Source organism: Cyprinodon variegatus, unplaced genomic scaffold (assembly GCF_000732505.1).
Source record: "Cyprinodon variegatus isolate N-32 unplaced genomic scaffold, C_variegatus-1.0 Scaffold364, whole genome shotgun sequence".
NCBI lineage: Eukaryota > Metazoa > Chordata > Actinopteri > Cyprinodontiformes > Cyprinodontidae > Cyprinodon > Cyprinodon variegatus.
Window position 1 is genome coordinate 281,602 of NW_015150817.1, and position 17,712 is coordinate 299,313.

Genomic DNA, 17,712 nt, shown 5'->3' on the forward strand with positions numbered 1-17,712 from the left:
TTGTGGTGAATTTATTCCATGTGCAGAAATAACTGTTTGACCATGATTAGTGCTCAAATAATTCTTTCATTTATTGTTCTAACACACAGTTAGTAGGACTGTGTGTCATAAACAGTATATAACAGCTGAAATAATATCTGATTAAATAAGATATTTTACCACCCCTACAGGGGAGGGCAATAAACATCTTAAAGTATCAGAAACATAAATTCCCAGCGGGCTGGGAATAGAATTTAACTACAAAATCACAACAACATTGTACCTTTAAGTTATTTGGAGATCAGATTAATTATAAGTGATATTGTAGCTTGAAGTTCTTTATCGTTCATATTGTTGTAGATAGATTACATAGAGTAAAGACTTGATCTTACACAGTGATTTTGAAATTATAGGTAATTTTAAAAGTGTTTATTTTGACTGATCTCATTGATTTGGTATTATGTTTCTCATTTATATTTCTTTTTTTATTTTTCACTATGGGATAGAAATCTCAGGGCTCAGAATAATGGACCCAGAATTTAGGCAGATTCAGGCAGACAGAACAGGTGTTTGTAAAGAAAAAGTACAATTGGTAGCTCTGGATTAAGCAGCTCATCAGCTGGGACCAGCTGGCTGGATTCTCTGTAGAGAAATCCAGGTTAGTGATCATTAGAATCTGATGGGGAACAATAACGAGCATGTGAATCGCTAACTTGGTTCTAAGTTCAGTCCATGTCCAGAGGAAGGACTGGGTATGAGTTGGATGACAGACAGTTCAAGGAGCAAGGCAGAATAGCCTGTAGAGCGCATGGCAGCAGATACTGAAGAGCAAAGGAGACCAGAGGCTGAATCTACAGCAGGTGATGAAGTAGGGGTCCATACCAGAAGATCAGAGAGTCACAGAGGTACTGATGAGATAATCCAGACCAGGGTCAGGGGAAAGAACCAAGTTTGCTAACGGAATGATCTCAATCAGAAGCCCAAACACAGTATGAAGGGAGAAACAGACTGGAACTGGGGCAAGCCAAAACTTAGATAACCAAAAGCAGAAACAGGTCAGGATTAGGCAGTCAAAAAAAAAACAACAAGGTACACTTGGGTACTCCTCATACTTGGTTCAAATAATCTGGAACTGAAGGCCAGAAAACAGGCAGCATAAATAGGAGCTGGAACAGGTGGATCAGATCAAGGCAGATGAAAACTGGGCAAAGCTAAGCAGGTGGAGGGAACAAAACTAATGAGCCAGTCATCAATTTTTACATAACTTTCTATCTGATCGTATCATTCTTAACATTATATCACATCTACCTAGCTTTATTTGTTACTTGATTAGCTATTTTAACAAATACTTCTTTAACCTTTCTTGAGGAACTTCTTGGACAACTAACTTCTACTTTTCTGACATAAAAAACAACAATTAAAGGTCCCAAGCTCTCATTCTACCAGTCGGTCTACATTCTTACACTCATCTGTGGACATGAAATCTGGGTCATAGCTGATATAACCAGATACCTGGGCACTGTTGGGCACTCCATTAGAGATAGGGTGAGAAGCTCGGTCATTCCAGCGATTTTGGGAGTAGAGCCACTTCTCCTCCACATTGAGAGAAGTCAGCTGAGGTGGCTCGGATATCTTTTTCAGATGCCCCCTTGATGCCTTCCTTGGGAGTTGTTCGATGTATGTCCCACCAAGATAAGGCCTAGAGGACAACCCAGGACAGGTCGGAGGGCTTCAGCTTGACCAGAAGGAGCTGAAGGAGGTATTTGGGGAGAGGGATGTCTCTGAGTCTCTGCTGAGACTGATTTCTTTGCCACCCAGACCCAGATGATGCGGGAGACGACAACTACAAGCTCCCATTTACGCTAGATTTGAAAATGAAAAAATTAATAATTAGGCCCCCATAGCATGTTTTTGCTAATTGTGCAGGAAAATTCTTGTCCTATTAGGCCGACAGGATGTGCTAAAGACCTCCTCATTCAGCCCTATTCCGGACATCCCAGCTCACCTAAAGGCTATGCCCCGACAACCTGCAAACTTGAGTTTGTAAGTATTATGCCTAAGAGTTGAGAATAATGCATTGCATTAAATACCTGACCTAAACCCATGGCTGCTACAGAGTGCTCTCGAAATTTTATAAGTTACAACACACTAACACACAAAAGTAGTAGGTTGACCAGACAAACAGCAAGTACGTTGAGAAATTTTGAGCATGCTCAAGATTTGAGTTTTATGTATGCCACCGTTGCTCATTTGTGGGCCCTAAGTAGCAGGTAAGTTATTTGATCATATTTGATCATGACATATGTTGAGTGTAAGTTACTCATAAATGGTGGTTTCTAGCTTATCCAAAACCTATGAGTAACATGTACATAACTTATGTGTAACTTATCAACAACGTATCTCCAACCCATATCAATGTATTTGACGTGTTCCAGATGACTGCTGAACATGTTTCTAACTTACAGGTACTGTATAATGGCATATTGGTAGCATTTTGGTATAAAAGGAGGTTAACAGGAGGAAAGCCCCATCATAGGGTGAGCGAGAAGGTGAGTGTGATGGATCCTGCCTGTGTTCATGGCCATGACCAACAAACTTCCTACTAGACATGACTCTGAATCTGCTGCAAATGCAAACTTTGTTTTATTTTTTACTTTTTTTTCATTTATTTCTTCTTCTTTTTTTTTTGGTGGATGGTAGCAGCTAGGTTAATACCGCAATCACAGAAATCTTTTTATGCAGGCTGGGTGCCTCTGGGTGCATTGCTGCCACCCTACAGACACTGCTGTGCGTTATGCATAAGTGAGGCTGTTGTTGGACATAAGTTCTGGACTCGTTCTGAAATATATAAAATTTAAAAAATACATAGAAAGTTCCTTGTATGCCAGCATTTTAAACCACAAAATTAGTCTAAATCAAGCATACAATCAGAGTTGCAACATATTCTGCCAACAATTGAAACATATATTACATAAACACAAACTTTAGCTGAAGTGCCAACATGGCTAAACAGTCACGCTAAGCATTCTGACAAAGTAAAAAAGCCTGAAGTTCTGCGGGTAGATTTCCATCAGAAGTAATATTTGTCCACTAAGTTTTCAGAGGCTCAGATGCAGGCAGTAAAAAACTTTTGTCTTGATTTAGGTATTAACAGGTAATAACCAGGAAAAGAGGCGGGACACAATCACGAAACATGAGACAAACACTAACCCCTCTCGACACACAGGGCCCCAAGAGTCAGAACATAATACAAGGACCTAACTAAACTCAAAAGCAAACAAACATGAACAACTAACAAGAGTACATACGAATAACTAATTATCTGGACCTGGGCTGAAAAGTATATAAAGCAGAGCGAACAGGGGGATAAGATGAATGAAAATTAGAGCAGCAGGAGGGAATGGAAGGTGAATGAAGTGAGTAATTAAATCATTTGTCTCTAATGCTTTTATTTCCACATATTTGATATCATCAGTCTAAATTCTTAAAGTGTGAAAATTGTTGTACTTTATTTATTAAAAAATATGTTATTTTCCTAGGTATATTTGTGTCACCTGTTAAAGGCATAAACTACTTCACATTCTTTTTTCATGTTGGAGTATAACAAATTCTCTGAAAAATGTTGTGCTCTTTTTCATCCTCTGATGTGGGGGCTGGCTCGGAGTTCATCTGCCTGGTTATGTTTCCTGGTTGGGGAGCTGTGGAGATGTTTGAAAGTTACCTCTGATAACTCTGCTTCTTTTTCTATGACTGCTTCAGTCTCCTCGAACCACAGTCGGCCTCGGCAGATGGCAGCTCACACTGATTCTGTTTTTGTTGGAGGTTCCTTCTTGTTAAAAGCGAGTTTTCCTCTCCACTGTCACTTAAGTGTGCTTGTTGAGAGGGATTGCTTTCAAGTAAATGTGTTCCTTAGATAGAAAACTTTGAACCAATCTGCCTGTATGATCTGGTTGAATTATCTCTCTAGAGTGTCCTGAGATGACATATGTTGTGAATTGGAGCTATATAAACAATTGGAGCTTTATAAACATAATACTTGCATATATCATTCATACAGATGTCAATGACAGTATTACAAAATACATCACATTAATAAAATGCTTTCACAATGAAAACCCTTATTTTTCAATAAATGTAGAAAATGATCTTGAACTTTTCCTCTGTTCTAACAATGATGGGGAGGGTTTTATCAAGCGTGCTAGTTTAATTAGATCTGGTTGAGAAAAAAAAACAGACCCAGCTGTCCCCATTCTCGAGTACACATTCCTCAGGTTTTTGTCTACTATGTTTTCAATTATCAGGAATATGACTAAAAACAATCAAACTACAGATTAAAACATTTTTCTTTCAAAAACTGTTAAAGATCTTTTCTTTATTTGATACATTTTTATCTTGGTTAATTCCAGTGGGTCCACATACAGCATCAAAGGACCAGAAATATGAATGTGATAATGCAATTTTATTTACAGGTAGATCAATTGATAAAACCAAACAAAAAAACTCCTGTATACTTCATTTCAGGGTGAATGCAGAAGAATCCCACTGAATGTAGTGATATGGCTGTCCCCCCAGACATTAGTATTATAACCTAACCGCATATAGACATGGTCTCCTTGCTGCAGTTGCAGAAATGCTGCATTTCCTCCATTATCAGCCCCATCATGAGATGTCTTATGGTCGTAGGCAGTCACAATAACCTCATTGTTCTTCATAAGGGCTAGCCTTACAGCTTCTGATCCTCCGGCATGATAAAAGAAGGTGAAGTAATATGTACCTGCAACAGGTGCAGCAAAAATACCTGGAAGAAAAGCAAACAAGTTTAGTAGATATTGGTTCAACCTTCTAGATGCCAGTCTGCAAAACTTTTACATTACTATCACTATAATTATGTGATGTGGAAAGCAACATGTAAATAACATGTATAATTACATATCATTGTTATTTAAACATTTATTTTCAACTGTGATATACATATTATAGTTATAGTTTTATTTAAATTTTTGTCTTTATCAAAAACATTTGATATTAAAATAATTGTGTTTTCTTTTAACTTAACCAATCACTTAGCCACCTCAGCATTCATCTACTAAGGCTGTTACTCAACAGGGCAGTGGGTGGGTTTGATCAGGGCCCTGAATGTTTCTCTGAATATAGTTGTCACTGCACTTTAACCACTAGGCCATCGCTCTCTAGTGGTTGGTGAGACCACTGATATGACCACAAGGCAAGACCTGATTGTGAATAGTGCTTAGCAAATAGAGACAATATTTCCAAAACAGATAATGAATATTGAATTGCCTTTAATACATTTGCAATGATTAACCTGTGTATGCTTCTGGCCCTCTCAGCCTCCCCCCTAGATTTGCCCATGGACTCTGCCCCATCATCTATCGTCTCAATCTGTTCTCGACACGTTGGCCCAATCCCAAACCATCCCCTAAGCACTACCCCTTAAGTATCCAGAGTCATTCCCAATTTAGTCACACTGGCAGCTGTGGAGTCTGCCCTTACACCCACTGGAAATAGCAGCGAATCTACACTGATAATACTATTTAAGGCTGAACGGTAACTATGTGGTGTGGACGTCTCCTAATGTGGCGGATACTCCGCGGAAATGCGCAAACAGATGGTTAGTGCTTAGGGTTGGCGTTTAGGGGCTGGTTTGGGATTGGGCCATGTTGAACACTCGTCCACATTGTTGCTTCTTTCAGCCAAGCAGTGCCACATATGTGTATCTCAGCTCCCTGCTGGTAGTTTTGCAGTAAAAGGCTCTCCCCGCTGCAGAGAGAGTGCACTTAGTTGCTTTGATTAAGCTAGCTGAAATAATGCACTGCATTAAATTGCAAGTAGCTTGACAGCCTTACCGATACATCCTTGCAAATATAAAATGACTCACCTGTGTGCTGATTGTAAGCATTGCCCACATTTGTTCTGTAGATTATGGTTGTATCTGTGGTAAAAGGCCCAATAGACCAACTTCCCCCTGCTGGGGCACTGAATACGACCTTTTGTGCTTCTAAATAGATATGAAAAAAAAAGTGAACTGCATCTGTTCAAAAACACATTGCCAATAAATTCAGAAAGAGCTTTACCTTTCTTCTTTAGCTCCAGAACCAGTTTTTCAGTCTCCTTCAGCTTTGTTTCAAGAGCCTCCTGATTCTCGTTCATGCTTGTTTCTATAGTTTTTTGTTTCTCTTTTATTGCCCGAAACTCTTTGAGGAACTTGCACATATTAGGAAAGCATGACTCTGTTTCAGCGGTCACTTCTGTTTCAGGAAACCAAAGCCAAAGCCAAAGTTAAACCACAGAACCACAATAACAACCACACTCTGGAAATCATCCTGCTTGCCTTAAGGTGACTTCAGAACTCTAACTGACCGGATGTGCTGTTTGCTCTTTTTGTGAAATTCTGTACCTTGGTTAATATTCAACTACAGATAAAACAAAGTCAAAATGGTCTGTTTACTTTTTCAGCGCTTTTGCAGGGAAAAAAAAATTTTTTATATCAACATGAAATTAGAGAACTAAAGACTGACAGAAAGACAGATCAATCTGTCATTGCTTTTAATTAAATTAGAGTGTGTATGGCATCGGATTCTAGACTACTCACCATCCTCTTCCTCCTAGACCTGAGTGCAGCCTTTGACACCATGTGTCACACCCCCCTCCTCAGTAGGTTTTCTTCCATTGGCATCACTAACACTCCGTTGGACTGGTTTATTTCCTACTTTTCTGATCCCACTCAATACATTCAACTGAAGACCCTCAAATTACCTCAGGTGTGCCCCAGGGCCCTGTCCTGGGGCTCCTGCTCTTCATCATCTACATCCTTCCCCTTGGCAATATCTTTTGCAAATTTAACATCCACTTCCATTGCTATGCCGATTACACCCAGGTCTCCCTCACCACGCAACTATCATCCTCTCTTCCTCCCACCTCCCTCACAGATTTCATCTGTGAAATAAAAGCCTGGTTCACCAATAACTTCCTTCAATTAAACAGTAGTAAAACTGAGGTTCTCTCCACCAAATCAGCTCTTTCCAAAACTGACAGTTTCCCACCTGCCTCGTCCCTCCCTTACCCCATACACTACTGCCATACTTGTATACAGCCTTGTCACCTCCCGATTGGATTACTGCAACGCCCTCCTCTTTGGACTTCCTCAGAAATCCCTCAACATACTACAACTGGTCCAGAACTCAGCTGCTCGCATAGTAACAAGAACTCTCTCTATCCACCACATCACTCCGGTCCTCCGACAGCTCCACTTGCTCCCTGTACAGTTTCGTATTAACTATAAAATTCTCATGGTGACATTCAAGGCACTTTACCATCCTGATACTAGGTCCTGTTCAGATAGAAGCACTGCTAGAAGAGATCATCTAGTCCCAGCTCTTGGAGCAGGTGGTGGTCTTGCTGATCTGGAAGCAGTTTTACTACATGCCAAGACTCACCATGTAAACTTGAGCTCCACCAAGATCAGCTAAACAGAAAATAGGAACCAGCAAGAAATAAACCCAAATATACCCCAAACCAAGTATTATTTGATGATGCTGTGGAGCGGCTGGGCAGAAGTTTTCTGTAAGGTTTGTCTAATGGTTTCTGCACTGATTCTGGCCTGATCACTGAGTCCATGCACCTGCTCTGCTCCACTCATCTGCAATCAGCTCTGACTGGAGTCACCTGCTTCCAGCACTTTAAAAACCCCATCAGATCTGTCCTCGGTGCCAGATTATCTCAAGCCAACCAGCTACGAATAATCCAGCATCAAAGGAAGAACCTGACCGCCTATCTGTTTCCAACCCGATCTGCCCCCTGACTCCGAGCCTGCCCGAACCCTGTTTGATTCTGCCTGCCTGCTTCCCTCTCTCTGGATCTCTGACTCTGAAAAGCTCCGCCTGACTGCCTGCCTCTCCGTCCTGGATAAAACTGGTAAACCTCCCTCAATCTGCCCGCCTGTCTTCCTGCAGCCAGTTGCCCACACAGATCCAGCCCCGCTTTCTGATTAACCCTCTCAATAAATCTTCAAAAACGTCACTAACTTGTCTGGGTTTATTTGGATCCAGTCTCTGTCTCTTTACAGTTTGTGGGCAAATTGCACTTAGGAAAAAGGAGGAATGAGAAGCCTGCTACTACAGTTGAATCATGTGGAAAATGTACATCTCTAATAGTCAATGAGAATGTATCTTTTTCCTTTGTTGTTAGTTTCTACGTATTGTTTGATTAGTAGAGGATTTTGTTTATTATAATTCTAATTTTGCTGCTGTCATCAACATTCTGTTTAAAGAAGTTAGAGCTTGGCCTGTTTTTCAGTGTGTTCCTGTCTCTCTGACTGTCACTATGTGCTCTCTTTCATCCTCTGACATGGGAGCTGGCACAGAGCTTGTCTACTTGGCTGTGTGTTTCCTGGACTAGGCCGCCTGTGGAGCTGGTTGATAGCTACCTTTTGTATCTCTGCTTCTTTTCCTATTTCTGCTTCTGTCTCCTTGAACCCAATTCGGCCTCTGCAGGTTGCCACTCACAGTTAGCCTGGTTCAGAAGGCTGAACAGCACCAAGTCAACCAAGTAGGCACACATTTAAAAACATATATAACCTCAGTGTTGAAATTCAAAAGCAGTGGTTTGTATAAAGGAAACATTTTGGGATATAACTCAGCTTAATACTGATTAGTCCTTCAATAACATCACTGAGTGACCATACCTCAGCTCCGTAGACCACAGGTTGACACTGCATACCGGAAACTTATACACCATTAGGTTCAGGTGATTAAATATCGTCAGGCTATTCAATCCCAAAGGTGACACATAGTCCTATTCTACAAAACCAAACCTCTAAAACTTCTGGCCTTCATCAGTAGAGTCGAAGGTGACGATGTTGTCTCTGCACGTCACTAGCAGCCGGGCCGGGTAGAGAAGGTGGAATCTGACGTTCTTCTGATATAAGGCTTGTTTGACGCTATTAAACACAACTCTCTTTTTATCGAGTGCTGTGCTAATATCTTAATAGACTCCTATAGTGGCACCTTTGTAGTTGTACTAATGGTTCCTGGCCCAGTGCAGCGAATCCTCCAGTCTGCTGGAATCTGGAGAAGCAGACCAGGAATGTGCGGAGGATGATCTCTGGCAGGCTCTGGAGGTTGGGGTACAGTGGGCTCTCTCCAGCTCAGGCAGTGTGGAAAAAACATTGGGGCCCATTACCTACATCAGATCATCCAACATGAACTTTATTTGTTCTTTGTCATCTTCACACCTCTCAGGAATATTCAATATATGGAGTAGATCTTTGTGAGTGATTATTAAGCCTTAATAATTGCATTGGTCCAGTAATGACTTGGTCTGGCTCTGGAATGTTTGGATGGTGGATTTGGCTGCTGTTAGCCGCTCAAAGCTATCACCTGCCACCGACTCGACAGCAGTGAGACGGCTATGAAATGAGGCCATTATTTCTGTAGTGCAGTGAAGAGGTGAGGTCTATCCTTGGATAAAGATGAGTATCTCATTGTATAGCAATTTAAAGAAACTCCACGCTTGCTTGTAATGTAATGCACAAGGAGCACATTGATAGTAAAAAGAGTCAGACAATTTAATCCCTGGTCTGACCAGTTGAGCATGGTCCACTGGATGGATGTTGAAAGAGCAGGATTACTATTGCAACAACACATTATCAGTAGGGTAAAACTAACCTGTCTCACGGTCTAAACCCAGCTCACGTTCCCTATTAGTGGGTGAACAATCCAGTGCCTTGTTACAGGTATATGTACCAAAGACTTTTAAGGTTCATTAAACCTCTGCTTAAGAAACCGTCTCTTGACCCAGATGACTTGGTCAAATATAGACCTATATCCAATCTTCCTTTCTTATCTAAATATCTTGAGAAAGTAGTTCCCAAACAAGCATGCGATCACTTACACCATAATTAACTTTTTGAAGAGTTTCAGTCTGGCTTGAGAGCTCATCGTAGCACTGAAACCGCTCTGGTGAAGGTTGCTAATGATATTTTCATGGCCCCAGATCAGGCCTCAGATTTTGGTCAGGACCTATCATTTAAATCCCATATCAAAGATGTTTCTAGAATTTCCTTCTTTTATGTGCGGAACATTGCAAGAATTAGAAGTATCCTGTCCAGGGGTCCTGCTGAGAAACTAGTCCATGCATTTGTTACTTCAAGGCTGCGCTATTGTAATTCTTTACTATCAGAAAATCCAAAAACTGTAGTTAAAAGCCTTCAGCTGATGCAAAATGCTGCAGCCAGAGTTCTGATGAAAATTAAAAAGACAGTCCATATCTCTCCTATCCTGGCTTCTCTTCATTGGCTTCCTGTTAAATCCAGAATAGAATTTAAAATCCTCCTGACATATAAATCCTTAAATGGCCAAGCTCCTTCTTATATCAGAGATATGATTGTTTCTTATGTTCCTAAAAGAGCACTTTGCTCTCAATCTGCAGGTTTACTAGTGGTTCCTAGAATTTCTAAAAATAGAATGGAAAACTTTTTAGTTATCAGGCTCCTCTCCTATGGAACCAACTACCAGTTTTAGTCAATGAGAAGGACAACCTGTCTACTTTCAAGACTAGGCTTAAAACTTTCCTTTTTGATAAAGCTTATAGTTAGAGTGGCTCAAGTTATCCTGAGCTATCTCTATAACTATGCTGCTATAGGCTTAGAATTCTGGTGGACATAGGGACCCCCATATAATCATTCTGCTTCATTCTATCTCTATTCTACCACACTGCAGAATCTATTAGTTTGATCTCTAATGTTCTGCTCTCTCTGCTTTTTCTCATAGTAGCTTTTTCTCGTCTGTTCCTTTTTGGCTGTGACACCATCCTGGAGAGAAATATCAGCTGTGCTGCTGCCATCAACCACCCTTGTTTATAGATGCTGGAGATCGGCCTGTTTTCCAGTGTGGTCCTGTTTCTCTGACCGTGACTGGCTGGATGTGTTCTCTTCATCCTCTGACATGGGAGCTGGCTCTGAGCTTGTCTGCCTGGCGGTGTGTTTCCAGGGCGGGGCCGCCTTTTACAGCTGCTTTTTGTATCTCTGCTTCTGTCTTATTGAACCCTAGTCAGGCTTGGCAGATGGCTGTTCACCCTGAGCCTGGTTCTGCTGGACGTTTCTTCCTGTTAAAAGGGAGTTTTTCCTCTCCACTGTCCTTACAAGCATGCTTAGTGTAAGGGATTGCATTTGAGTCAATGAGTCGATGCAATCAACTGGTTTCCCTTAGATAGAAAACTTTGAATCAATCTGACTGTATGATCTGGTTGAACAGTAAAGTACCTTGAGATGACAAGTTTTGTGAATTGGCACTATATAAATAAACTATACTGAACTGAATTGAAAGCACTGTGGTGATGATACTAAATTTGTCTATAAGTCCAGATGAATTCACCCATGACATAGACCATAGGCATGTCTTGAAGACGTAAAAACCTGGATTACTCTTAACTTTCTGCTTCTGATGCAGACAAAACAGAGGTTATTATCTTTGGACCAGAGTCTTAAAAAAAAAAAAAAGATAATTAATTAGTTTATCCAGATGGGATTAAATTGATCTCAGATAATAAAGTAAAAAATGTTGGTGTTGTGTTTGATCAGGACTTGTCATTTAAATCCCATATCAAAGATGTTTCTAGAATTTCCTTCTTTCATCTGCGCATAATTGCAAAAATTAGAAGTATCCTGGCTAGGGGTGATGCTGAATCTAGTCTATGCATTTGTTACTTCAAGGGTAACTATTGTATTTCTTTACAGTCAGTCTACAAACTAAAAGCCTTTAGGTAATCCAAAATGCTGCAGCCACAGTTCTGATGAAACTTAAAAACAGAGATCATATCTTTTACAAGTGCATTTTTACAAGTGGTTCCTAGAATTTCTAAAAGTGGAATAGGAGGGATATATTTTAGTTATCACGCTTCTCTCCTGTGGAACCAACTAACAGTTTTAGTCCATGAGGCAGACACCCTGTCTACTTTGAAGGGTAGGCTTAAAACTTTCCTTTTTGATAAAGCTTGTAGTTAGAGTGGCTCAGGTTAACCTTAGCTTCTTCTATAGTTATGCTGCTTTAGGCTTAGACTGCTGGAGGACATAGGGACCCATTTTCATCAACTGCTTCATTCTATCTCCATTCTCCCATTCTGCAGTATTTGTTAGTTCAATCTCCAACCTTATGCTCTCTCTGCTTATCATAGTAGCTTCATCTGTTCTGTCCTGTTTGGCCATTACCCCATCCTGTTGAGAAATATCAGCTGTGCCTCTGATAACATGTTTGTTTATAGATGTTGGAGTTTGTCAATTTTTGTAGTTTATTCCTGTGTTTCTGACTGTGACTGCTTGTTCTTTCTTCTTCCTCTGACATGGGAGCTGGCTTGGAGCTTGTCTGCCTGGCTCTATGTTTCCTTGGATGGTGCCGCCAGTGAAGCTGGTTGACTCTACCCTTTTGTATCTGCTTCTGTCTCCTTGAATCCCAGTCGACCTTAGTAGATGGCCACTCACACCGAGCCTCTGCAGGAGGTTTCTTCTTGTTAAAAGGAAGTTTTCCTCTCCACTGTTGCTACAAGCTTTCTTGGTGTGAGGGATTGCCTTCAAGTCAATGACTGTTTTAAATTGGTGTTATATAAATGAACTGAATTTAACTGAACCCCACTGTCGCTATATCCACTGTCGGGACCCCCACAGTGGATATAGCGAGATCTAGAATTTACCTCACACAGGCTGGTAAACTTACAGTAATACAAATCAATATTAATGTTATTTTGTGAATAAGAATTACAGTAGAAACAAATTATATTGAACAACTCAATTACAATAATTATCCATATATGCAGTAGAACCCTTATGAGATGGGATGGCCTCTTCTCTCATATGGAAAAAAGAAAACAGTTGTTTCTAAGAAAACACAGTGAGGCCCCATGTGCAAGGCTGTAGCTCTGAGGCACAGATTCACATGACATCAAGCATATGCTCCTTTCTTATTTATACTTTTACATAGTCAAATAAAACAATTTCCTTTCCCTTTTGGAGTTAATGATCTATTCATTTTCTTTTTCCTAACTTGTGATTTTCTGTCAGTGTTTCGAAAATTCAGCAAATTATCTGAACTTACAATTGAATGTGAATGTTTTATCTGCCATTATTCCGCTGTTACACCCACTGGCAAAGTCCCGTGAGTCTGCTCCTATGCAAACTCGCTATTTAAGGAATGAATGGTCCATTCACCCTACTCACTAAATGGTTTGGGAAGGCGGAACCTCAACAAGAAGCGCAACTCTCCATATCTTTTCAAAAGCTACTTCCCCATCTTGCAAGAAGCCAGATGTTAACCAGTTATAATATCTTTTCAAGGGTTTTTAGGGGACAGTTTTGTTTTAGCATTGTGTCTAAACACCTCTGGCGATCAATTATGAATTCATTTGGAGTTATTGCATATCTAAATGCAATTATGAAATCAATGGAACTGCAGGCCTAAAGTCTGGGGTTCCTCACGGCTCATAGGATGAAGCTTTGGGGATGTGTCTGGGCTCTTTTCACATTGTCTTATTGAGACCTTTGAAGTTGTACCAATAATGTTGTGATCAGACATTCTTGTTGAAAGTGCAGCTTAAAAAACCTCCTTGCTCTCAATTGAGAAGTGTTTCTGGTGGACTAAATGAAAAAAAGTTGGATATCCATTATATATATATGTATTTATAATGAATAGGTAATATATTTATTTTATTTTTATTTTGGCTCTTCTAAGCACTTCTACCTGCTGCAGATCAACTACTCTGGATTTTTTATTTATTCTATCCCTGACATCAGACTTGTAAAAGAACATTTATACATTTAAGAGGTGCATTTGCATGAATAATAAATGTTAAATAAAACTTGTGTGTCCTTTAAAAAAAGATCTGCAAATGCGCTTATTAAGTGCATCAAAGAGCGCTACAGATCCTTTAAGAAATAAACCAACAAGAAGAATATGTGTTGGCCCAAATCATTTATCAGTCTGGCTTCCAGAGCTTCACACAGCTTAAGATGCACCTGTTCACTGCGCAGTGCAATGGACCATGTGACTTTCTTTTTTCACCAATCTGAGAGGTTTGCCGCAGAGCAACAAATTGAAACAAATATTTGACAAGTTTATATCTGTGGTATTTTTTATTTATTTTTCTTTTTTTGTGGTGAATGTTGAAAGTTATTCTTATAAATTACCTTTTCTATTATTGTCGTATAGTTGTATATTAAACCCTGTAGTCACCCTTTCCCCGAAAAAGGAATTTTTAAGTCTTTCATACAAATTTTCATGACAGTATCACAAAATACATCATATTATTAAAATACTTCCACACCTAAAACCAATTTTTTTAACTGATAAATGTAGAAAATGATCTTGTCCTATGTTCTGCTGAGGAGGGGGAGGTTCTTATTGAGCATGCCAGTATCATTAGATCTGGTTAAAAAAAAAAAAACAGATTCAGCCATCCCCATTCTCCAGTACATACATTCCTCAGGTTTTTGTCCAATATGTTTTCAAATTATCAGGAATATGACTGAAAACCAATCAAACAGGTGAAACAACTTAAAGATTTTTTATTTTAAAACTTTTTAAGGTCTTTTTTTATTATTGATAGGTTTTTAATCTCAGTTATATTAAATGTGTCCACACACAGCATAAAAGGACCAGAAATATTAATGGTAATGCAATTTTATTTACATGTTGGTCAATTGATAAAAACAAACAAAAAAAACTCCTGAATTCTTCATTTCAGGGTGAATGCAGAAGAATCCCACTGAATGTAGTGATATGGCTGTCCGACCAGACATGAGTATTAGCACCCAACCGCATATAGACATGGTCTCCTTGCTGCAGTTGCAGAAATGCTGCATTTCCTCCATTATCAACCCCATCATGATATGTCTTATGGTCGTAGGCAGTCACAATACCCTCATTGTTCTTCATAAGGGCTAGACTTAAAACTTGTGATCCTCCGGCATGATAAAAGAAGGTGGAGTAATATGTACCTGCAACAGACGCAGCAAAAATACCTGGAAGAACAGCAAAGTTTAGTAGATATTGGTTCCACCTTTTAGATGCCAGTCTGTTAAACTGTTACATTATTATCACTGTGCTGGAAAGCATTGTGGATAAAAACTTTATATCATTATATAAACAATTATTATATTCAACTTTGAGAGGAATATTATAGTTGAAAAGATTGTATTACAATTATAATCTTCATGAACAATATTTCACATGATAAAAATTACATTTTTTCATATACTTAAAGGTATGGTGAGGATGTTCTTTTTCTGGGTGGATCATCAAAATCCTAATTGTGAATCATTCTGGTGATATTTTTATGTAAGGCTATCCTATGTGCTCGTCCCCATTTTTACTTACTGGTGGTGACATAGTGGAGAAACTGCATATCTTTTGGAAATGAAGCTGGTATGAGGGATCCGAACAGCAACTTTTATATAGAGTGGGCACTAGGAGAAATGGGCTCCTGCATGGTCTGCACAAATTTAATACCCTTTCCCTCTCGAGAGTGAGTACAGGGTTGTGCATGTGTGTTTTTTTTACGTGGAAAGGGTTAGTCTTGTAAAACTCCTCCTTTATCCCTATAACTTGAGCGCCTCAGCATTCCCCTGCTAAAGCTCTTGATCCGAGCACGACAGGGTATGTCTGTGTTTGAATGAGGGCCTGAAACTTTCGCAGAATATAATTGGCTCTGCTCTCTAGTGGTAGGCGAGACCCCCACTATGATTGCAAGGTACCAGCTGATTGTATTTAGTGCTTCAGAAATAGAGACCATGATATTTGCAAAGCAGGTGATGGATTACCTTGAATAAGTTTGCATTGATTAACCTGATTATGCTTCTTGCGCTCTTGCCTCCCCCCTATATCTGCCTCTGGACTCTACCCCATCATCTATCATCTCAATCTGTGTTCATCATAAAGGCCCAATCCCAAACCATCCCCTAAGTGCTATCCCTTCAGTATCGAGGGTCACTCCCAAAGAAGAAACACTCGCAGCTGTGGAAGGCGCCTTGACATTAGACCACCCTCACACCCAAAGGCCAATTCCAGCAAGTGTGCACTGGTGATGCTGTATAAGGGCTGAATGGTCACTATGTGCTCTGTACTGCCCCTAATCTTGCGGAAACTCTGCGGTACTGCGCAAACAGAGGGTCAGTGCTTAGGGTTAGTGCTTAGGGGCCAGTTTGGAATTGGGCTATACTAAACACCAGTCCACATCGCTGCTCCTCTCTGCCAATCAGTGTCACATATGTGCCTTACCAATATGTCATTACAAATATAAGTTAACTCACCTGTGTGCTGATTGTAAACATTGCCCATATTTGTTATCACTGTTCTGTAGATTATGGTTGAATCTGTAGTAAAAGGCCCAATAGCTACACTTCCCCCTGCTGCGGCACTAAATACAACCTTTTGTGCTTCTAAATAGATACGAAAAAAAGCTGAACTGCATCTGTTCAAAAATACATTGTCAATAAATTCAGAAAGAGCTTTACCTTTCTTCTTCAGTTCCAGAACCAGTTTTTCAGTCTCCTTCAGCCTTGTTTCCAGAGCTTCTTGCTTCTCATTTATGCTTGTTTCCATAGTTTCTTGTTTCTCTTTCATTGTCCCAAACTCTTTGAGGAATTTGCACATATTAGGAAAGCATGACTCTGTTTCAGCGTGTTAGGAATCCAGTCTGTGTGGGTTGTGCTTTTGTGTTTTTTCCCCTCCACCACCAGGTGGCGCCCTGTTCTCATTGGTCCTCCCACACACCTGCGGCTGGTTGGTAGCTCGATACTGAGGACTTCTTAAGCGGTGGACTGCCACTACTTCGATGCCAGAGTGTTTGCCAGTTTTGGGTACTCTAGCCAAGCTGAGTTTAGCCGAGTCTAACTGAGTTTTTGTCTCTCTGAGTCTAACGTGACTTTGTCTTTTTCCTTTCGGCAGGAAGTCATTCTGCAAACTGGATGTTTGGCCTTCTCCCTCTGGAAGGATTGTTTGTGCTTCACACTGAGCAGGGGATTCATCTCCACACGTCCCGTTCAAGTTCTCCAGGAGATCTAAGTGGCAGTCTGCTCCATTGCCCCTCAGGAACCAACCACACCAAAAAACCTGTCCTTCCTCCAACGAGCCCCTCAATCTCTGGAAAAACCCACACTGACTGGATTCAGGAAAGAAACCATTCTCCGCAATCGTGAGTCCCATTTATCTCTGTGTTTGCAAGACGTCGTTCAAAGTTCCCATGGACCCTGAACTAACCTCTGTGAACTTCCCTTCTCACTTCCAGTTCCGGTTCACCAGCTCTCTGAGTTTCCCCGAATCCAACCCTTTGAACTCCTGAATAAACCTGTTAAACTTTTCTCTAGTTTTCTCTGAGTGGTTTTCTGTATGTGGCTCAGATCTCTTAAATACATCATGACACAGTGGTCACTTGTGTTTCAGGGAACATACCGTGGTCCAAAGTTAAACCACAGAACCACAATAACAACCACACTCTGGAAATCATCCTGCTTCCCTTATGGTGTCTCCAGAACTCTGACTTCATGCTGTTTGCTCTTTCTGTGAAATTCTATGTCACCTGGTTAATATTCAACTATAGATAAAACAAAGTCACAACAGTCTGTTTAATTTTTCAGTGCTTTTGCAGGGAAGAAGCAACTTTTTATCTAAACGTTAAACTAGACAGCTTTAGACTGAGAGACAGACAGACATATCAGTCTGTGATTGCTTA

The 17,712-nt window shown here is 40.3% G+C and overlaps 2 protein-coding genes across 2 annotated transcripts; both read right to left on the reverse strand.

Moving 5' to 3' along the window:
• Positions 1 to 4,405: 4,405 nt before the first annotated feature.
• LOC107092042 (caprin-2-like) lies at positions 4,406 to 6,631 on the reverse strand. Its single transcript, XM_015386318.1, has 5 exons — positions 6,590 to 6,631; positions 6,395 to 6,410; positions 6,072 to 6,245; positions 5,876 to 5,995; positions 4,406 to 4,777 (listed from the first exon to the last, which is right to left on the reverse strand). Exons 1-5 carry the CDS (start codon positions 6,629 to 6,631, stop codon positions 4,497 to 4,499), a joined length of 633 nt encoding a protein of 210 aa, XP_015241804.1. The 3' UTR covers positions 4,406 to 4,496.
• Positions 6,632 to 14,722: 8,091 nt separating this feature from the next.
• LOC107092043 lies at positions 14,723 to 17,424 on the reverse strand. The gene is made up of 3 exons (XM_015386319.1): positions 16,208 to 17,424; positions 16,031 to 16,135; positions 14,723 to 15,004 (listed from the first exon to the last, which is right to left on the reverse strand). The coding sequence occupies exons 1-3, from the start codon at positions 16,632 to 16,634 to the stop codon at positions 14,724 to 14,726; spliced, it is 813 nt and encodes a 270-aa protein (XP_015241805.1). The 5' UTR covers positions 16,635 to 17,424; the 3' UTR covers position 14,723.
• Between the last annotated feature and the right edge of the window lie 288 nt (positions 17,425 to 17,712).